The sequence below is a fragment of the Amphiura filiformis genome, chromosome 10, assembly GCF_039555335.1.
Source record: "Amphiura filiformis chromosome 10, Afil_fr2py, whole genome shotgun sequence".
Classification (NCBI taxonomy): Eukaryota; Metazoa; Echinodermata; class Ophiuroidea; order Amphilepidida; family Amphiuridae; genus Amphiura; species Amphiura filiformis.
This window is the reverse complement of record NC_092637.1, coordinates 66,373,984-66,398,208: the sequence shown is the minus strand read 5'-3', so window position 1 is coordinate 66,398,208 and position 24,225 is coordinate 66,373,984. Positions and strand designations below refer to the sequence as shown.

At 37.8% G+C, this 24,225-nt stretch overlaps 1 protein-coding gene across 5 annotated transcripts in view; it reads right to left on the bottom strand.

Moving 5' to 3' along the window:
• Window positions 1-24,225, bottom strand: part of LOC140163192 (tumor protein D54-like) — a 67,686-nt gene that overhangs the window by 10,686 nt on the left and 32,775 nt on the right. For 3 of the 5 annotated variants that reach the window (XM_072186587.1, XM_072186586.1, XM_072186582.1), the window contains exons 5-6: window positions 10,692-10,751; window positions 5,512-5,674 (exon numbers count right to left, since the gene is read on the bottom strand). In XM_072186587.1, coding sequence (XP_072042688.1) covers window positions 5,512-5,674; window positions 10,692-10,751 — 223 coding nt within the window. The remainder of the gene's footprint in view (window positions 1-5,511; window positions 5,675-10,691; window positions 10,752-24,225) is intronic. The other 2 variants (XM_072186583.1, XM_072186585.1) reach the window with 1 other exon arrangement.

The window sequence follows — 24,225 nt, the reverse complement described above, 5'->3', positions numbered from 1 at the left end:
CATTAGCTATGGCTATTGATACCATCTTCTTAACAGACCTGAATGCATTGGACCACCCCAGTCCCCCGAGGATCCCCTAGGTTTCCCTTAACATTAGCTATGGCTATTGATACCGTCTTCTTAACAGACCTGAATGCATTAGGCCACCCCTGTCACCTGAGGACCCCCTAGGTTTCCCTTAACATTAGCTATGGCTATTGATACCATCTTCTTAACAGACCTGAATGCATTAGGCCACCCCAGTCCCCGAGGATCCCTAGGTTTCCCTTAACATTAGCTATGGCTATTGATACCATCTTCTTAACAGACCTGAATGCATTGGACCACCCCAGTCCCCGAGGATCCCCTAGGTTTCCCTTAACATTAGCTATGGCTATTGATACCATCTTCTTAACAGACCTGAATGCATTAGGCCACCCCAGTCCCCGAGGATCCCCTAGGTTTCCCTTAACATTAGCTATGGCTATTGATACCATCTTCTTAACAGACCTTAATGCATTAGACCACCCCTATCACCTGAGGGCCCCCTAGGTTTACCTCAAGATTAGCTGTGGCTGTTGATAACTCCTTCTTAACAGACCTTAATGCATTAGAAGTCACTTGAGGGTATACCTAGGTTTACCTTAACATTAGCTGTGGCCATTGATGGGTGAACCTGCAGGCTTTACCTTGACATTAGCTGTGGCTGTTGATACCTTCTTCTTAACATGCACCTTCATGCATTAGAAGTCACTTGAGGGACCCCTAGGTTTACCTTATCATTAGCTGTGGCCATTGATGGGTGATTTTGGCTGGGGAACCTGCCCTGCAGGCTTTACCTTAACATTAGCTGTGGCTGTTGATACCTTCTTCTTAACATGCACCTTCATGCATTAGAAGTCACTTGAGGGACCCCTAGGTTTACCTTATCATTAGCTGTGGCCATTGATGGGTGATTTTGGCTGGGGAACCTGCCCTGCAGGCTTTACCTTAACATTAGCTGTGGCTGTTGATACCTTCTTCTTAACATGCACCTTCATGCATTAGAAGTCACTTGAGGGACCCCAAGGTTTACCTGAACAATAGCTGTGGCCATTAATGGGTGATTTTGGCTGGGGGAACCTTCAACTGCAGGCTTTACCTTGACATTAGCTGTGGCTGTTGATACCTTCTTCTTAACATGCACCTTCATGCATTAGAAGTCACTTGAGGGACCCCTAGGTTTACCTGAACAATAGCTGTAGCCATTGATGGGTGATTTTGGCTGGGGGAACCTTCAACTGCAGGCTTTACCTTGACATTAGCTGTGGCTGTTGATACCTTCTTCTTAACATGCACCTTCATGCATTAGAAGTCACTTGAGGGACCCCTAGGTTTACCTTATCATTAGCTGTGGCCATTGATGGGTGATTTTGGCTGGGGGAACCTGCCCCTGCAGGCTTTACCTTAACATTAGCTGTGGCTGTTGATACCTTCTTCTTAACATGCACCTTCATGCATTAGAAGTCACTTGAGGGACCCCTAGGTTTACCTGAACAATAGCTGTGGCCATTAATGGGTGATTTTGGCTGGGGGAACCTTCAACTGCAGGCTTTACCTTGACATTAGCTGTGGCTGTTGATACCTTCTTCTTAACATGCACCTTCATGCATTAGAAGTCACTTGAGGGACCCCTAGGTTTACCTGAACAATAGCTGTGGCCATTAATGGGTGATTTTGGCTGGGGGAACCTGCCCCTGCAGGCTTTACCTTAACATTAGCTGTGGCTGTTGATACCTTCTTCTTAACATGCACCTTCATGCATTAGAAGTCACTTGAGGGACCCCTAGGTTTACCTTATCATTAGCTGTGGCCATTGATGGGTGATTTTGGCTGGGGGAACCTGCCCCTGCAGGCTTTACCTTAACATTAGCTGTGGCTGTTGATACCTTCTTCTTAACATGCACCTTCATGCATTAGAAGTCACTTGAGGGACCCCTAGGTTTACCTTATCATTAGCTGTGGCCATTGATGGGTGAATTTGGCTGGGGGAACCTGCCCCTGCAGGCTTTACCTTAACATTAGCTGTGGCATTAGGCCATCATGCACCCCTGTCACCTGAGGGTTACCTACAATCCCGAAATATGTCTTGAAACATTAAAGCGCCTTTAGGGAAAATAAGTCCCCACTCCCCGTGCAATGTTGAAACGTGCAAATGTGTTCAGCGTGTCTCCAAAGTGTCGCAACATTGAATGATGGGGGGTGGGGAAGGAAAAGTGTTAATTGATGGCCCAGCTTTCTTCTAATTCCAAATATTGAACATTTTTATCCACATTAAAAATACACTTTTGATTTCATTCAAGATGCCTAAAGCGTTTCAAGGACATTTTTCGGGGATTGTCTGAGGCAATCGCTAAAATTAACATCTGATTTTAATCTTTTGGCTATAACTTTAAAACTACTTGAAAGAATCACTCCAAATTTTCAATGAATATTAGTTAGTGCATAAGCTATGATGTGGATATAAAATTAAACAACTAATTGTATCAATTTTGACTATATCGCCCTGCACTACAAGCAGGTTGCACCCATCACCTGTGTATGTCTACAATCATAGATTGAATACAATAGCGCTCTTTTCATACATACTAATCTTACAGATGTGAGTGATCAGCATGATATAGTTCAATGCATAGGTACCAAGCGTGAAAAAATTTCCATGACTATTTATTAATAGATAGGCTATGATGTGGGCACAAAATAAAACAACTAATCTTTTATTTAGATAGTGGTCAAATAATTCTTTTGTACTGCATCCATTTGCATATCTTCTAGAGCGTGCCTATAGAGGAGATGATTTGAACTAATGACCTTATGTGCAAGCACTCTATAAGTAAATACTTATGAAAACGTATGAAACTTGAACGTGGGGGTGTGGGGGGAGGGGGTTACACGATAATCGCTTTATCGATTTTCCTCCACCACCCTCAACCACACAAATATACCCCTCCCCCCTAAACATCCTTAGCGACTGCTATTGAACATGGCAGTCTGTGATCATCATTTCCGTGTTAGGTTTTAGAATTTAATTGAATATTGACAATTAATTGATCATTGATTGTCAGTTATCGACTGTCTATTACCCCCCCCCCCCCACCACCACCACCACCAACTCAAACACTGCTTAACAACGACATCTACCGGCGTGGCGTGTTAAATAAAGACTGTGATCACGAACTCCTATCTGACAATTGCTATATTGCCCATATTCATGACATTTAAAGATGTCCGGATCTATGTGTGTCTTTATTACAATTAAAAAAACCAATCAATTATCATGCCATAGATAAATTAGGGTTTTAAAACTTATTTTCGTGTTTCACAATGTCAATTGTCATGAATATAGAAGAAAAGTTTACTGGTTTGAATAAGTCACAAACAAAAAAAGTAAAAAAAAAAGTGAAACTGTTGGGGCTCGAACCACTAGCCTTTCGTTTCACCGTCTGAAGTACTGTCCATTACACCACGCTGTCATGTTGAAATAATTACTGGATTCCGTGATATATGGGTGCGCATTGCATTCTCGTGATTATGAAAATGGTAAATCTCGACAGACGATTTACATTTGCTAAAATCAGTAAAATGTAAATAATGTTAGAGCTAACAAAACGTAAAATAGTAAAATTAGATGTAGTTTTGAACAAGCTTTCAAACAAAACACTTTCCAAATAAAAGTTGACACCAAATCGGCCTAAATTATGAATTTTGTCAACGGTTTACCATTTCTAAATTAAAGAAACTCCTTGTATTAATATTCAGTATTAGACTATGGTAAACCGTCAAATCACTATGTGATTCAATGGGACGATTTACAATCGCACTTTTACCATTTCACGCAAATAAAATGATCAATTTTAAAGATATTTCTGCATGAGTAGGCCTACTTCATGAGCGTACTAATGCGATTTTTTTATTGGTTCGTTTTTTTTGTTTTGTTTTTTTGCTTGGGGGGAGGGCGTTGATCTGAAAAAGATGAAAAAGGTCGTTTTTTGACTATATTGCCCTGCACTGCAGCGTTCACGCGATACATATCCACTGAACTATATCATGCTGATCACTCACATCTGTAAGATTAGTAATGTTTGAAAAGAGCGCTATTGTATTCAATCTATGATTGTAGACATACACAGGTGATGGGTGCAACCTGCTTGTAGTGCAGGGCGATATAGTCAAAATTGATACAATAAGTTGTTTTATTTTATATCCACATCATAGCTTATGCATTAACTAATATTCATTGAAAATTTGGAGTAATTCTATCAAGTAGTTTTAAAGTTACAGCCAAAAGTTTAAAATCAGATGTTAATTTTAGCGATTGCCTCATACAATCCCGAAATATGTCTTGAAACATTAAAGCGCCTTTAGGGAAAATAAGTCCCCACTCCCCGTGCAATGTTGAAACGTGCAAATGTGTTCAGCGTGTCTCCAAAGTGTCGCAACATTGAATGATGGGGGGTGGGGAAAGGAAAAGTGTTAATTGATGGCCCAGCTTTCTTCTAATTCCAAATATTGAACATTTTTATCCACATTAAAAATACACTTTTGATTTCATTCAAGATGCCTAAAGCGTTTCAAGGACATTTTTCGGGGATTGTAGGTTTACCTTATCATTAGCTGTGGCCATTGATGGGTGATTTTGGCTGGGGGAACCTGCCCCTGCAGGCTTTACCTTAACATTAGCTGTGGCTGTTGATACCTTCTTCTTAACATGCACCTTCATGCATTAGAATCACTTGAGGGACCCCTAGGTTTACCTGATCATTAGCTGTGGCCATTGACAGGTGATTTTGGCTGGGGGAACCTGCCCCTGCAGGCTTTACCTTAACATTAGCGGTGGCATTAGGCCATCATGCACCCCTGTCACCTGAGGGCCCCCTAGGTTTACCTGAGCATTAGCTGTGGCTGTCGATACCTTCTTCTTAACATGCACCTTCATGCATTAGAAGTCACTTGAGGGACCCCTAGGTTTACCTGAACAATAGCTGTGGCCATTGATGGGTGATTTTGGCTGGGGGAACCTGCCCCTGCAGGCTTTACCTTAACATTAGCTGTGGCTGTTGATACCTTCTTCTTAACATGCACCTTCATGCATTAGAAGTCACTTGAGGGACCCCTAGGTTTACCTGAACAATAGCTGTGGCCATTGATGGGTGATTTTGGCTGGGGGAACCTGCCCCTGCAGGCTTTACCTTAACATTAGCTGTAGCTGTTGATACCTTCTTCTTAACATTCACCTTCATGCATTAGAAGTCACTTGAGGGACCCCTAGGTTTACCTGAACAATAGCTGTGGCCATTAATGGGTGATTTTGGCTGGGGGAACCTGCCCCTGCAGGCTTTACCTTAACATTAGCTGTGGCTGTCGATACCTTCTTCTTAACATGCACCTTCATGCATAAGAAGTCACTTGAGGGACCCCTAGGTTTACCTTATCATTAGCTGTGGCCATTGATGGGTGATTTTGGCTGGGGGAACCTGCCCCTGCAGGCTTTACCTTAACATTAGCTGTGGCTGTTGATATCTTCTCCTCAAAGGATTTGAATGCATTCGAGTCCCTAACTTCCCCCAGTTTCCTCGTCACCACGCTGCCGAATGTTGAGAACGCTGCTGTCGTCTTCTGTCCTGCTGATGACAGTCCTGTCTTTGTCTTGCTGTAACTGCACAAAACAAACAAATAAATCAATTATTTTTAAATCGGTTTTAAATTAGTCAATTAATGCTCAATCAATGGGCTATTCCAGTTGAAATCCATACACCCCCTATGTAAGACATGCCCTTAATATTCCACACAGGGAGAGTGAATTTAAAATGGGTTTACCTAAATGGATGATTATATACAATCTACACCCCCTGTGTAGAAGATTACAAGGTTAAATGTCTTCCATAGGGGGATGCATGAATTTTAAATGGAATAGCCCAAATCATGAAAAAACAAATGTTCAAGAATGGATCGTTAGCGAAGAATCATAATTAGTATTGAGTAAAATGCAATCTAACGATCTGTCAATCGACTGGGGTAAGTAATGATTTGCGCATCTAGCACCAAGCTAGCTTTAAATAACACCGCAATTGAAAATGCAATATGAATGAATCAATGAATGAATCTATGTTTATAATTAAAGGGGTATTGCGTGATCCACAGCATCATCCCACACTTTTCTGGAAAAAAAACAACATGACATAATCATGCATAATTTGCAAACGCAAATTGGAATCAATTGAAATTTTGGGAATAAGCTTTAAAAAGAGGATGTTAGGATCACAAAATACTCATTTAATGAATCAGTAAATCAACAAATTAATCATTATTCAATCAATTGAATTTGAAAATCAAGTATCAATTAATCCATCAATTACCAAGCAAGCAGGCATGGATATAATTAGTGAATTAATCAATAAATCACCAACTGACAATCAAGCAAAAAGTAAACATGCAATTAATTAGTTAATTAATCAATAGACATGCATTCATGGATCAATCCCTAATTTACTGATCAAACAGATGTATTGTAAACATCTCAAAAAAAGTAAGAACCCCCCTTAAATAATGGCCATTATTCAAAAAGGGGCTATTGTATTACAAATCTGTAAAATGCGTTGGAAGCATAATTTATTTTTGCACATTTTGACACCTCATTTGATACGATAACCCAGAAAACAATAAAACACCGGTCAATTTAATGTAGTGAGGTTCAAATTTAAAGGTAGCACTTACATACAAATTTTTACAATACAAAAACACTCAAGATGTCATTGCATGCACAGATTTCCTTCCATTACACTGAATGCAAAATCAATAGAATTTACTGCAACTTTCAAATCTTGGGCTACATTGATTAAAATGTACGCTGTGACGTCAATATTTAGTCAATTGCTACAAATGAGGTGTCAAAATGTGCAGAAATAAATTCTGCTTCCAACGCATTTTACAGATTTGTAATACAATCACCCGCTTCTGAATAATGGTCATTATTTAAGGGGGTTAGTTACTTTTTTTGAGATGTTTATCTCTTTATTGAGTAGAAAATATTGTTTAAATCATGCTGTAAATGTGATATTCCCTTCACCAATTTCTGAAACCAGAAACAAATGACATTTACTTCATCCTGATCACAGTTGTTTGATGTGATAATTTATTAATTTTTCAAACGAAACATTACACAATTTTCAATTTTAGACCTGTACAATACCGCCAGCTATCATACTAATATACACATATATTTTTAAAGCTATTTTGAACAAATTATTTTCCTTTATTTATCAAATTTTTCATCTTTTTTTACCTTTTTGTGGTAATTTTTATTCCATATTATGTTTGTGTGCAAATTGAGGGCATTATTTACATATTTTAAGTTTAATTTAGTCCAATAATATGTGACACGATCAAGGGAATGAGTCGGATGTCGCCAATATTGATTTCGAGATATTAGCAAAGAAAGTATTAAAATTCTTTTGTTTTATATTGTTTTCAATGGTTGATAAATTGACATAACTTAGTAAAGAAAAGTCGTATCAACATAGGGTTTTCAGTTTCTGAAAGCTCTAAATGTCCATAGACAAATATGTAAAACTCATTTTCGACTAGGGTTGACATGTGACTCATTCCCCTTGATCATGTCACATATGAGCTGTTGCTTTCATTTCATGATATTTTATTTAGGAAATTTCCTTGCTATATATATGTTTAAAATCATTTTTCTGATGTTTTAATGTCATTATACAAGTGTCTACCCCTTGTAAAGAAGCTAACAAGATTTTAAGATAAATAGCGCCATCAGTGTTTAACTTTGATGAATACAGTAAGTTCTACATGCCATCAAACAACCATGTGATGAAAAGCCAGGGTTTTTTTTCTTTTCAGATAGATGGGGAAATATGCTATTCAAGTTTAAATCCATACACCCCATGTATCTTCCACACCCCATTTTTAAAAAAAATTTCAAAAAAAATTGCCATTGCAGTGTCAATGATTTCTTTTAAAACCTGTTAAAAATTGTTCATTTCAGTATGTGGCCTAGTTTCGTCATACATAAAATGGAATGTGTGATAAAAAATTGACGTCATCACACACTTTGGAAAGCCCATGGCACATGTACATTAAAGTAAATATACGAAATGTAAACATGGTTGGCTTTTAAAGAGTATTTAACCAACATTGGATTGCACCTTTTAGGGTTTAAAATTCAACATTACATATATTGTGTATATGTGACACGATAAAGGGAAGTGAGTCGGATGTCGCTAATATTGATTTTGAGATATTGGCAAAGGAAGTATTAACATTCTTTTGTTTTATATTGTTACCAGTGATTGATAAATTGACGTAACTTCACAAAGAAAAGTCATATCAACATGGGGTTTTCAGTTTCTGAAAGCTCTAAATGTCCTCTTTTATAGAAACATGTGTAAAACACATTTTCGACCAGTGTCGACATGTGACTCATTCCCCTTGATCATGTCACATAATGTTCAATCTTTGTTTGCGAGGTATTTTCCAGGAATGCCACTGATGACATTTAAATAGAAAATGGTGTACACATTGAATATAGAAAAATTGTTTGCTTTCTCACAAAACTCGCCAGGAGACTATTTTTCCATTAAAGTACAAGAATTTATATAAAATTTTCTAAGAGGTACCCAATGATAAAAGATTAGACTGGGTGAGCTGAAAGACAAGATACAAATTCAAAGTGCAAGAACAAAATGTGTTCAGAAAAATTTGAAATTGTGATAAAAAGACCAAGTTGCATTCCAGAAGTGCCATTCCCATGGTAGCTCTACAGAGAAAGACTGCAGATTTAACATTTCAGGAGAGTAAAGTTCCATCCCCATGGTAAGCTGTACAAAGAAAGACTGTAAATTTAGAGTAAAGTTCCATCCCAATGGTTTGCAGAGAAAGACATCAAGATATTCTCTGCTCCCATCATCACCATCTTCAATGGGCTATTACATTAAATATCCACACTGCCCCTGTTGAAGATGTTAGAAATATCTCCCACAGAGGGAGAATTCATTCAAATGGAATTAACACATTAGGCAGCTCCATTTGAAACTCACCCTCCCTCTGTGGAAGATTCAGGGTGAATCTTTCTCAGAGGGTGTAATTCAAATGGAGCTGCCTAATATGTTCATTCCATTTAAAATTCATACTCCCCCTATGGAAGATATTTCCAAAATCTTTCACAGGGGTAGTGTGGATTTTAAATGGAATTGCCCAATTGTGATGCAGTCATTCAAAATAAATTGTTTGTCGAGCATAATCAAATTATGCTTTTCAATTTAATTGTGTATCTTTTCAAAGCTTTATTTTACTCAAAACCCAATGGCAATGCACTTTCAGTAAAGAGATATACAGCAGTTTTAGTGTTGTTCAAAATACACAGGAAGCTGGATGTTATTATTGGCTGTATCTCAAAATCAATAACAGCGAGAAATTACTCCTTTATAGCATGATCACATCACAATTTATTTCACAAATGGAAACAAAATTGGAAATCCTGAGAAAGCACTTCTAAGTTACTTGTGGAATTATCAAGAGTGTTTCAATTTTATTTTTATTTTTAAATATTGTGCCGAAATATATCAAAAAGGTATGAACAAAAGAGCAGATGATTGCGTTAAGTGATCAAAGCCAGAGGTGGATTTATGGGCGCACCGCCCCAATATTTGCAGAGCGGCGCCAAGCATCCACCTAATTTTGCAGAGTGGCACCTGACTTTGTGTGGGTGCCGAGTGGCAGCGGCTCTGCGCCCATGGTGCCCTCCCCCTATTGAAAATTCATGGATCCACCCCTGAAAGCCGTAGTATTGTGCACATCAACCAGTGGAGTACTTGAAGTTGTACATGTATGCAGTACAACATTGTCTAAGACCATACTCTTTTGAGAATGAATGATGTATCATATGGAATAAGCACCGTACCTGATCATGCAACTTGTTTCACTGGTCAATCTCAAAAAGTGCAACTTTTGATTTTGACAATAACAGATTTTCTGACCCGAGATTTTTGTCTTTAATACTGAATGATTTAGCAGCAATGGCGGCTCATGAGTAGCTACTTTATGTGCTACATGTAGATATGTAGTTCTTTATACCAAGTCTATTCAGTAAATGACTTCAGATATAATTGTCAAGTTCTGCTGACAAAATCTAGTGAACTTTACTCACTAGCCCATCTCAATCATTATCAGAGGACTTCATCAGATTATATCCACTTTTGCAAGAACTATAAAACATCCGAATACAGAAAATATCTGAATCTCTGATTGCCCAATTTAGCTAAACTTGAGCTTGATGAGCCTGGTAACAATTTTACATACAGTACACCAGGCTCTTCTTTAATGTCCCACAATTCCTACAAAAAGTCCACACTTTCATTCTATATTGCTCTGCACAAGTAAACCTAGAAGAATTTTAAAATATCCCAATTTTTTTCCATTTCTGGTGAAGCAATGACAGGGCCTAGATTTCGACGAGAATCACAGAATCAATTCTTGTAATGATTCTCATAAGATTTGGTTGCGAGAATCAAGTTCTCTCATTGTATCATACATAAGTACAGTGACTATGATGGATTTTGATTCTCACAAACCAAGACGTAATCTAGGCCCTGAATGATGATACAGGATAGATAGAAATACCAGAATCTCCATTTTTCAATCTGCAAGAAACTTACGCTGGTGATGTGACAATATTAGTATTCCATTCTTTCATTTTTGTACTTGTTTTCTTGTACCTGCAAACAAAGTAAATTGTTAACTGGTCCATTTTATTATTGTGGCGAGCAATCGTTCGCCATTGTGTTTATTTGTTCTTGTGCAGGATGCGTATCCCCATTACCTACTTTTCTCATTTTATTATACTAAAAAGTGAGAATTAATAGTAAAAGGTCTGACATGCTTGCAATAATAACAATAAATTTAAGAATGCTAACAGTTAGCATTATGCATAAAATACAAAACTGAAAAGCTACATACAGGCTGTATCAAAATTACTATTATCTAACAATTTTCTGTAACAGGCCTGGTGCACCAATATGCAATAATGTTATAAAAGGTCATTCAATATGCTGTCTAATGTGAAGAAGCAAACATTACAATACACATAACATTGGATGGGTAACCATCTTTTTGATACAGCCTGTATTGTATTTTATAAAAGAAGAATAATATTATTGTGGTGCTTTCTTGCATACATTAGTGATCGCCAAAACAATATGAAAGGAGCAGTGCAACTTTTATCAATCTCAGAAAGGAATCTGTCACGTTTGGTCACATGAATTAGCACAATAAAGCAAATTTAAGGAAAAGGTATTTTTAAAACACACAAAGTTGGGCTATTAATATCAGGGCTCCTGGGGCACAACTATACAACTTTAAAATATAACACTTCAATTTGAACAAGTTTTCTTTTCTTACAAATTAAATAAAGATATTATTTCCACTGGTAAACCAGCAATCTAGGGCCTTTGAGACCAATTCCTATAGACACTGGCTCGGAGCTTAAGGTTGTGTTTATTATATTTACATATCAAAATGGCCATATGTGCTCTATGAATACTTTAGCAGTGACAATATGGCAATTATGCAGATTAACATATCTCTCTACATCACATTTGTATGCAGTCAAAAGTACTCAGCCTGATATTGACTATGGGGGATTTACATGAGACACTATAATCCGCATCAACTCCAGATCTGTCTACAATTTCATATTTTATGCAGTGTGTATTATATTTATACGAAAATAATAAATGGACATTTACAGTAAAATAATGCAGCAAATGTCATAACTTTTAAGTCCTGCTTAGAGGTAACTTCAGTAAGTAAACCAGATGTGCTCCAGGAGTGTTACAAACATTGGTGATATGTCAAGCATGCATTAATAACTCATCTCTCTACATCACAACCTGTTTGCATTCGGGGTGAGTTCTCAAATTAGGCAGCTGTCCCCTCTTCAGTACCAGTCACAGTGTATATTCAAGAACTGTTGCTATTTAAACAATATATGCTCAAAACTCAGTATATTTACTATAAACACGGCTTTAACCCTAACCCAACTAGGACTCACTAAAGCTCACTCTGCATGCATGCATTCCACGGGACTTGATGACGCAATCAGACCAAGTCATATATGCCCAGGGAATCGTCACCTGTGTAGCTACATGCTGGGGATCTTCTGCGTGGCATGCGAGGGGTCCGAGGTTCAATCCCGGGGTGCCAAGTGACTTTCTTCTTCATCTTCTCTCCTTTTTCGTTCCTTCTTTCCCTTCCGATAGCACAAAAACCACGGGTAGGGTTAGGGTTAAGCTACATGCATGTTTTTCCTATATGCCTCCTTAACCTTAACCCAACTAGGACTCACTAAAGCTCCCTATTAGAACCACTCTGCGTGCATGCATTCCACGGGACTTGATGACGCAATCAGACCAAGTCATATATGCCCAGGGAATCGTTGGCCGGGACAAACGTTACCTGTGTAGCTACATGCTGGGGATCTTCTGTGTGGCATGCGAGGGGTCCGAGGTTCGAATCCCGGGGGTGCCAAGTGACTTTCTTCTTCATCTTCTCTCCTTTTTCGTTCCTTCTTTCCCTTCCGATAGCACAAAAACCACTGTAGGATTAGGGTTAAATCATACTTTTGAGAAGCAGATATATGTGCAACACATTTTCCAGGGTACATATTTAACACAGTGACAGTGTTTTCTTTTGCAACATTTGAAAACAGCAGTACCGTGTATGTCTTTTAATAGCTTGCACTGTATCCACCTACATTGACACAAATTAATGCGAATCACCCCTCCTGTGTAAATTCCCCTCATTCTGTAAGGTTGTTATGGAATGGGATACTACCATTATGTCTTTTATTAGCTTCCACTGTATCCACCTACATTGACACGTATTAATGCAGATCACCCGTGCTGTACGGATTCCCCCAGCATTCTATAGAGCTGGAATTTGTCTTGGGATACCATTATGTCTTTTACTAGCTTCCACTGTATCCACCTACATTGACACAAATTAATGCGAATCACCCCTCCTGTGTAAATTCCCCTCATTCTGTAAGGTTGTTATGTGTTGGGAATGGATACTACCATTATGTCTTTTAATAGTTTCCACTGTATCCACCTACGCATCCTAATCCTTCAATATAAAGCAAAAGAGGAAGTTAACCTTTTCTATCACAATGATCCGTACCGTCAAGGGTCTCAAATTTGACTGTTTCTAGATGGGCAGAACCTTTATAAAATTCCTTTGTGGTCCACATAAAATCAACATAAAAATATTTTCAGATGTGCAAGTCAAGTATTGGCTTAATGTCAATGTAATTTTAGGAAACCCCACGAGGCGATAGAGAATTAAGTGTGTGGTGAAAAGCTTAATGTGTGTAGATTGTGATGCCGAGCACATATCAGTTAATTTAATTGGCAGTATTGTGTGGACGATATTTCAACTTTAATGTAATCAAAAGACAGGATGAAACCTGTGAGATTTGTCAAGGAAATTTAAAGGGGAGGATGCATGCTCTAACTGCCATGTTTACTTCTGTCCAAAAGGACAATATGTGACACATCTTGTTTGTTTCATGGTTAATTTGGCAGTATTATGTTGCATCCGCTAAGGCCATCTTAATCTAATAGTTCATCTCAAAGTTCAAAACCTAATGTGAAATGCAGTGTTTTTTAGATCTTTCTGTTTTGTTTTTACTTCAATTTTTTTTTAATCTGTGGGACAAGCTTTTTGACATACCACCTTTTCATCTCTCAATTAGGTTTCACTTTTGTTCAAATGAAGAATTTTATTGAGATTTACGATTCACGCTATTTTGATATATCTGTCGATGTCAGACATGAGAATTTTGTGTGGGTGGTGCATTTGGAAGAAAAACAGCTGAAAGAACTGAATAATGTGCAAAAAGCAATTTTACTAATACGCCGCAGGGGCTTTATGCGACAAACTATTAAATTATCATGGCCTAAATGGGTTTTTTTTTTATAAAGTAGGGGAAAGTTTCCAAATTCGATAAAACCACTGTCTTACAGCCTCCTGATTAAAGCAAAAATGTGTGATTTGCAAAAAGAATAGATTTGTTTTCACGGATCACATTATCCCCTTTTAATTTAGAACCAAACAAATGAGGTATAACGAAGAAAATTGCGATTTCAGTCCATGCAGCGCCTACAATGCGTGTACTACGCTCGCCGATTATAACATGTAATACTGCATGGAGCATCGCGCTCGACGTGTGCACACATAAGCTGACATCCACGGGAGATGTTAGCAAGCAGTCGATCGATGAACTCTGAATAAAACCGGGTCGACCCAGTTTTAATATAAAAAGTTAAATTTTACTGTTATTGAAGCACTTCAGGCTTAGTCTTTTACGTGGTATTTTAGTACACCACTGGGTATTATAATTATGCAAAAAGCAGAAATCCGAGTAAAATTGAGGGCGTCGCTGTTAAGCAAATCACAAAATTATGGCTTTAATGTTATACACTGGTTTTTGTAAGTGTCTTCATTCTGTATGGCTAATTCATGACTCAAAATGCTAATTGCTTGGCACTCAAACCACTTGATTATGGATGTATACAAAGATGAAAATGTGTGATCTGAATACATAGACCCATCATCTTTACAGTAGGCACTCTGCTTTATGACTAAAAAAGTAAAAAATCACACCTCTCAAGCTGAATTTATACTGAGTGATAGCTATTGTTTTTTAGCCAATGAGATAGGGCTCATTTTGTTGCGTTGGTAAAAGCAACCTACCTTAGTGGTCAAAAACCAATCGCTCATCACTCAGCGACGGAGTATAAATTCAGCTTTAGTATTACAATAATGATCTACACTAGTTTTTAGCTAATTGAATAAGTTCGAGACGTTCGTACGTGTTATACCGCAGAGTGGGAGTATTATTTTGCGGGTTATCATACAATGATGTGTGATGTATATTCTAAGCATGCATTGCATAACAATGAGTTAATAGTACAACATGGCAACTGTTGAAAATTTGAGAAGGGCACCAAGGCAATTTACAGTTTGGCTGGCTCCCTGAAACTAGGAGGGAGGTATTTAGCCCAATACAAGTTTCCACAGTCAATGAGGGATATATATTTCACAAACGATTCTGTTGCTTAAACATGTATGTTAATATCTGAATGCCTTTCAATGTTAATATTCCTAGTTTACTGACTCCAGATCACATCCAGGCATGGTAATGCTACCATAATTTATGCAAACATGCTATTTTAGTGCACATACAGGCAAATGAAAAGGTTATTTACTTAATTAATGGAGCAATGGTATCTCCTATCTCCATTATTATGCATGCGCAAACATTATGTGCCGTATGACTATAATGGGTTAATTTTTGGACCGATCCAATTTTTGAACGATTTTTGACAGGGCGACGATAAATTGAGGGGAACACAGGTTTAACTAACAAGAAATTTTACATTAAAGCCATACATTTGAAATTCACCATTTCTAAGAAAAAACGTAAAACAGTAACATTATCACTGTTCATTTCATCTTGAGCACATCAGGATAGTCTTACAATTAGGGTCTGATTTTCACCTACACTACCCAATACATCCTATTATATTAGTGGTCAGTTAGACCAAGTGATGGGTTTAAGTAACTTAAAAATCGAGAGGGAAAGAATTAGAACTCTTAAGTGAACACAAAAAGGAGCATGGAATTTTTCACCCCCTTAAAATATTGATCAGTCCTCTAGCAAAACATAATGCACATTACAACAACTGTAACACCTGTTGGGGAAATCCTACTGTAACCTTCTTGATTTTCAAAGACATTTCAAATTGTTGTAATTTATGAACAAAATAAGAACTTCAATTGTATTGCCAAAACATATAAATGTGACCAGTGACATCAAAAGGGTGGACATTATAAAATTTTGCCTCAAATGGGCTTTAAACATATATGAAATCATGGATGCAAAAATAATGAAAATAAATTACTTATTTTCACCTGTCAATCTAAATGCCTTGATCAATTTTGACAAGCGCTGTCTCAAAATAAAGCTGATACAATTCTACTGAGCATAAACGTATGTCTCAAATTGACTCATTCTTACAAGGTGCATCTTTTAGATGCATCTGGTCAAAAATATATTTTGTGTATTAGATAATGTTCAGCATTACAATAATAGTATTATGTTGCAAGAATATAACAGTGCACTATAACAAAATTAATGATTCATGTACCAACTGAACACATACGGCTAAATTTGTTGAAGCAAGAAAGGTAAAGTGTAATGATCCACTTAAGTGCCATCTACTGAGGATAACACCAAGAACAATTAGTACAATGTGCTGCCAAGTGCCATCTACTGAAGATAACACCAAGAACAATTAGTACAATGTACTGTCAAGTGCCATCTACTGAAGATAGCACCAAGAACAATAAGTACAACAATGTGTTGTCTACTGAAGATAGCAAATGATTGATACATGTACCTATGAAGGACCATGTGAAACTAAATATGATATTAAAGCAAGCAATGTATTTTAGTGTATAATGTTCTCAGTGAGTGCTGTCTACTGAAGATAGCAGTTGATTGATGTACCAAAAGACCATAATGATGCTACATGTGTGGAAGCAATTCATGTAATAGTCTCAATGAATGTTGTCTACTGTAGATAGCAACTGGGTGATAACTGTACCAAAAGATCAGATACTTTAGATAGCACTGGTTTTAATAATACCAAATGTGCTATCTTCTGAAGATAGCAATGATTGAAACATGTATATCAACATAATTTGACATTGTAAGCAATGCAATGTGAGTGCTGTCTACTGTAGATAGCAACTGACTGACTGATGCCTGTACCTAAAGATCCCTTTTTAGTGGAAGCAAACAATACATGCATTAAGTGTTTTTATGACCCATGTTTTAGTGCTGTCTATTGAAGACAGCACCTTAATACAATAATATGCTTTCTTTTGAAGATAGCAATTAACTGAGTGATAAAACATGAAAGTAATGAGACAAAATGTGTGAAAGCAACAATATATCGCCTGTACTGGTCTGTGCAAGTGCTGTCTCCTGCACAAATTTCAATACAAGCAACAACAGTGCTATCGTGTGAAGATAGCAACTGATTGATACAGAAAGATCAAGCTTGAGGTTAAATTCGTTGAAGAAACGATGTATAGCCTGTAATAGTCTGTGCAATTGCTGTCTACTGAAGATAGCACTGGTTCCCTAATGCAGTAAGTGGAAGTGCTCTCTTTCACATCATAATATAATGTACATGTCACACTAGTATCCTTACAACAGTACCGCTTCCCTTATGCAATGATGTGTTATGCCTGGGTGCAAGCACTCTCTACAATATGTGACCCGTTACAGCAAAAGGTACCTTAAGTCGGGAGCTACAAATGTCTCATTTTGCTAGTGCCAAATACATTCTAAACCAATCATTAATCCTATTGTTGTAGAGGATAATAAGCTTGTATGCGTGTCTATAGAACTGTTTGTTATACAGCTCCAGTCTTTATTTGCTATGGCTAATCCCTATTCAAATGGCATGAGTGGTGGGTTACAAAAGCATTGTATTACATTTGTATAGGTATGTATTAGCCACCCACTAACAATGGGAGGACATTCTTGAACCTCGTTGACTTGGAGATGATTTGAAATGACCGCCACTTCAGATTGTCATTATTGTTTGATATTTGCTGCCAACAATATGGAAAAACAGACACATGTAGCAGCCGACATAAGGTACCTTTCACTGTAACGGGTCACATATATGTGACCTGCTCTCAAAAAATGAGCATAAAATTAACAAAATAACTTTCCAAGATTTTCCAGATTTGAAATCCTTATAAAAATCATACCAAACATGTTAGGATGGCTCCTGACTTTGGTCTTTAAAAATCAATACTTCCTCCAGAATTTCTTTTTGTTTCCTATTGAATTTTGTCATGTTGAATGGACTGTATCTTCTATAGTGTCCTGGCGACTTTATGTTCATTTTGTGGGGGCACGTCACATACAGCACTAGTATCCTTCATGCGATGAAGTGTTACCCTTGTGTGGCAGGTGCTGTCTATTGAAGATGGCATTGATCAGTCTCAAATAATGCAATGACGTGCTATGGCAAGCTCAGGTGTGGGTGCTGTCTACTGAAGATAGCACCTCCCCCATTTTATGTAATGCAATGAGCAATTCCAGTTGAAATCCAGTACTATGGAAGACATGACCATATCTACCATACAGGGAGTGTGAATTTCAAAGAGAGTCACCCATTCAGGTAACCCCTTCTGAAATTCACACTCCCTGTGCGGAAGATTAGGGACATGCCTTCCATCGGGAGTGTATGGATTTCAACTGGAATAGCCCAATGATGTGTTATGTAGGGGCGTTACATGCTGATGACGTATTAGAACAACCTTGGTTAGTTGCTTGCAAATGCTCAGCTCATATGATCATATAGACATGCCACTTTGTTAATTAGACCCACATGCACATTTTGTTGGTGATTTCCTTGCCCTAAATAACGCACATAGGCCTAGGCTAGGCATTTTGCTTAAGCTTTAAGGCTCATGTAAGGCCCATAGTCACGTGTAAAATAAAACCTAGTCTTTGTGTACACGTTGTCTATAGGCCTCTACAGCATCCTGCGTGGCCTCACTCTATCCTAACTCAAGCCGGAGCCCTAACTTGATCTATAACTCTATTTTAAACCCATATCTAATCCTCGGACCTAGCCGTATCTCTATCCCTATCCATGAGCCTAGCCCTATAAAAACCCTATTCCTAATGCGAACCTGACCCTAATCAACAATTCTAACACCAAACAGCAAGCCTATATCGGAACACTAACCCTAAATCAATCTTAATCTGATCTGATCGTGCTAGGACAGGCTACAGACACGAATCTCCAGATATAGTCCTAGGTTGAAGCAAAAACAGCGAAACGGTCATCATACAGGGTGTCCGAAAATTATTGATATTTTACTCGTCATGCTGTTTTCCAGAAATGTTCTTGTTAAAACATCTATTGCAAATGTAAATGTTTACATTCATGGCATTTTACCCGAGATTGGAGCACCTTTGTGCTTATATAGGTTAAATACCACTAATAGGCCTGGGCGATACATTGAAATACGATGAGGAACTATTTGTTTTCATGGCATTCAAAAGACTGCATTAAAATCGCTGAAATTGATCAAGTTATATAGCCAAAAAGTACTTCTCAGAGTTTGATGCTTCAAAATGGTACATTTTCTCTCATTATATGACATTTTTGATGTAATAGTACCAAAATTCATACGCACAGCTTCGGTTTTTAGTAAATAGTCGCCTTATCATATTGTAACTTTCAGCTTCGAGGGCACTGTCATTTTAAGGTGTTTACGGTTCAGTGCGTTAAAACAAGAAAAGTCTCAGGTCAACCTATGTTGAATTTTTGATCATTTGGCATCTAAATCATATAGTTTCACCTGATATTGGTGGCATTGAACTGTGAGAGTTCTGAATATGAGAAAATTCCACCCGAAATTAGGCATTTTCCCATTGAAACACGTGTAATACATAATTAGTGGTATTTAACCTGAAGATAGCAGTTGATTGATGTACCAAAAGACCATAATGATGCTACATGTGTGGAAGCAATTCATGTAATAGTCTCAATGAATGTTGTCTACTGTAGATAGCAACTGGGTGATAACTGTACCAAAAGATCAGATACTTAAGATAGCACTGGTTTTAATAATACCAAATGTGCTATCTTCTGAAGATAACAATTGATTGAAACATGTATATCAACATAATTTGACATTGTAAGCAATGCAATGTGAGTGCTGTCTACTGTAGATAGCAACTGACTGACTGACGCCTGTACCTAAAGATCCCTTTTTAGTGGAAGCAAACAATACATGCATTAAGTGTTTTTATGACCCATGTTTTAGTGCTGTCTATTGAAGACAGCACCTTAATACAAAAATGTGCTTTCTTTTGAAGATAGCAATTAACTGAGTGATAAAACATGAAAGTAATGAGACAAAATGTGTGAAAGCAACAATATATCGCCTGTACTGGTCTGTGCAAGTGCTGTCTCCTGCACAAATTTCAATACAAGCAACAACAGTGCTATCGTGTGAAGATAGCAACTGATTGATACAGAAAGATCAAGCTTGAGGTTAAATTCGTTGAAGAAAGCGATGTATAGCCTGTAATAGTCTGTGCAATTGCTGTCTACTGAAGATAGCACTGGTTCCCTAATGCAGTAAGTGAAAGTGCTCTCTATAACATCATATATAATGTACATGTCACACTAGTATCCTTACAACAGTACCGCTTCCCTTATGCAATGATGTGTTATGCCTGGGTGCAAGCACTCTCTACAATATGTGACCCGTTACAGCAAAAGGTACCTTAAGTCGGGAGCTACAAATGTCTCATTTTGCTAGTGCCAAATACATTCTAAACCAATCATTAATCCTATTGTTGTAGAGGATAATAAGCTTGTACGTGTCTATAGAACTGTTTGTTATACAGCTCCAGTCTTTATTTGCTATGGCTAATCCCTATTCAAATGGCATGAGTGGTGGGTTACAAAAGCATTGTATTACATTTGTATAGGTATGTATTAGCCACCCACTAACAATGGGAGGACATTCTTGAACCTCGTTGACTTGGAGATGATTTGAAATGACCGCCACTTCAGATTGTCATTATTGTTTGATATTTGCTGCCAACAATATGGAAAAACAGACACATGTAGCAGCCGACATAAGGTACCTTTCACTGTAACGGGTCACATATATGTGACCTGCTCTCAAAAAATGAGCATAAAATTAACAAAATAACTTTCCAAGATTTTCCAGATTTGAAATCCTTATAAAAATCATACCAAACATGTTAGGATGGCTCCTGACTTTGGTCTTTAAAAAATCAATACTTCCTCCAGAATTTCTTTTTGTTTCCTATTGAATTTTGTCATGTTGAATGGACTGTATCTTCTATAGTGTCCTGGCGACTTTATGCTCATTTTGTGGGGGCACGTCACATACAGCACTAGTATCCTTCATGCGATGAAGTGTTACCCTTGTGTGGCAGGTGCTGTCTATTGAAGATGGCATTGATCAGTCTCAAATAATGCAATGACGTGCTATGGCAAGCTCAGGTGTGGGTGCTGTCTACTGAAGATAGCACCTCCCCCATTTTATGTAATGCAATGAGCAATTCCAGTTGAAATCCAGTACTATGGAAGACATGACCATATCTACCATACAGGGAGTGTGAATTTCAAAGAGAGTCACCCATTCAGGTAACCCCTTCTGAAATTCACACTCCCTGTGCGGAAGATTAGGGACATGCCTTCCATCGGGAGTGTATGGATTTCAACTGGAATAGCCCAATGATGTGTTATGTAGGGGCGTTACATGCTGATGACGTATTAGAACAACCTTGGTTAGTTGCTTGCAAATGCTCAGCTCATATGATCATATAGACATGCCACTTTGTTAATTAGACCCACATGCACATTTTGTTGGTGATTTCCTTGCCCTAAATAACGCACATAGGCCTAGGCTAGGCATTTTGCTTAAGCTTTAAGGCTCATGTAAGGCCCATAGTCACGTGTAAAATAAAACCTAGTCTTTGTGTACACGTTGTCTATAGGCCTCTACAGCATCCTCGTGGCCTCACTCTATCCTAACTCAAGCCGGAGCCCTAACTTGATCTATAACTCTATTTTAAACCCATATCTAATCCTCGGACCTAGCCGTATCTCTATCCCTATCCATGAGCCTAGCCCTATAAAAACCCTATTCCTAATGCGAACCTGACCCTAATCAACAATTCTAACACCAAACAGCAAGCCTATATCGGAACACTAACCCTAAATCAATCTTAATCTGATCTGATCGTGCTAGGACAGGCTACAGACACGAATCTCCAGATATAGTCCTAGGTTGAAGCAAAAACAGCGAACGGTCATCATACAGGGTGTCCGAAAATTATTGATATTTTACTCGTCATGCTGTTTTCCAGAAATGTTCTTGTTAAAACATCTATTGCAAATGTAAATGTTTACATTCATGGCATTTTACCGAGATTGGAGCACCTTTGTGCTTATATAGGTTAAATACCACTAATAGGCCTGGGCGATACATTGAAATACGATGAGGAACTATTTGTTTTCATGGCATTCAAAAAGACTGCATTAAAATCGCTGAAATTGATCAAGTTATATAGCCAAAAAAGTACTTCTCAGAGTTTGATGCTTCAAAATGGTACATTTTCTCTCATTATATGACATTTTTGATGTAATAGTACCAAAATTCATACGCACGGCTTCGGTTTTAGTAAATAGTCGCCTTATCATATTGTAACTTTCAGCTTCGAGGCGCACTGTCATTTTAAGGTGTTTACGGTTCAGTGCGTTAAAACAAGAAAAGTCTCAGGTCAACCTATGTTGAATTTTTGATCATTTGGCATCTAAATCATATAGTTTCACCTGATATTGGTGGCATTGAACTGTGAGAGTTCTGAATATGAGAAAATTCCACCCGAAATTAGGCATTTTCCCATTGAAACACGTGTAATACATAATTAGTGGTATTTAACCTGAAGATAGCAGTTGATTGATGTACCAAAAGACCATAATGATGCTACATGTGTGGAAGCAATTCATGTAATAGTCTCAATGAATGTTGTCTACTGTAGATAGCAACTGGGTGATAACTGTACCAAAAGATCAGATACTTAAGATAGCACTGGTTTTAATAATACCAAATGTGCTATCTTCTGAAGATAGCAATTGATTGAAACATGTATATCAACATAATTTGACATTGTAAGCAATGCAATGTGAGTGCTGTCTACTGTAGATAGCAACTGACTGACTGACGCCTGTACCTAAAGATCCCTTTTAGTGGAAGCAAACAATACATGCATTAAGTGTTTTTATGACCCATGTTTTAGTGCTGTCTATTGAAGACAGCACCTTAATACAAAAATGTGCTTTCTTTTGAAGATAGCAATTAACTGAGTGATAAAACATGAAAGTAATGAGACAAAATGTGTGAAAGCAACAATATATCGCCTGTACTGGTCTGTGCAAGTGCTGTCTCCTGCACAAATTTCAATACAAGCAACAACAGTGCTATCGTGTGAAGATAGCAACTGATTGATACAGAAAGATCAAGCTTGAGGTTAAATTCGTTGAAGAAACGATGTATAGCCTGTAATAGTCTGTGCAATTGCTGTCTACTGAAGATAGCACTGGTTCCCTAATGCAGTAAGTGAAAGTGCTCTCTATAACATCATATATAATGTACATGTCACACTAGTATCCTTACAACAGTACCGCTTCCCTTATGCAATGATGTGTTATGCCTGGGTGCAAGCACTCTCTACAATATGTGACCCGTTACAGCAAAAGGTACCTTAAGTCGGGAGCTACAAATGTCTCATTTTGCTAGTGCCAAATACATTCTAAACCAATCATTAATCCTATTGTTGTAGAGGATAATAAGCTTGTATGCGTGTCTATAGAACTGTTTGTTATACAGCTCCAGTCTTTATTTGCTATGGCTAATCCCTATTCAAATGGCATGAGTGGTGGGTTACAAAAGCATTGTATTACATTTGTATAGGTATGTATTAGCCACCCACTAACAATGGGAGGACATTCTTGAACCTCGTTGACTTGGAGATGATTTGAAATGACCGCCACTTCAGATTGTCATTATTGTTTGATATTTGCTGCCAACAATATGGAAAAACAGACACATGTAGCAGCCGACATAAGGTACCTTTCACTGTAACGGGTCACATATATGTGACCTGCTCTCAAAAATGAGCATAAAATTAACAAAATAACTTTCCAAGATTTTCCAGATTTGAAATCCTTATAAAAATCATACCAAACATGTTAGGATGGCTCCTGACTTTGGTCTTTAAAAAATCAATACTTCCTCCAGAATTTCTTTTTGTTTCCTATTGAATTTTGTCATGTTGAATGGACTGTATCTTCTATAGTGTCCTGGCGACTTTATGTTCATTTTGTGGGGGCAAGTCACATACACATATAGAACCAGTATCCTTCATGCGATGAAGTGTTACCCTTGTGTGGCAGGTGCTGTCTATTGAAGATGGCATTGATCAGTCTCAAATAATGCAATGACGTGTTATGGCAAGCTCAGGTGTGGGTGCTGTCTACTGAAGAT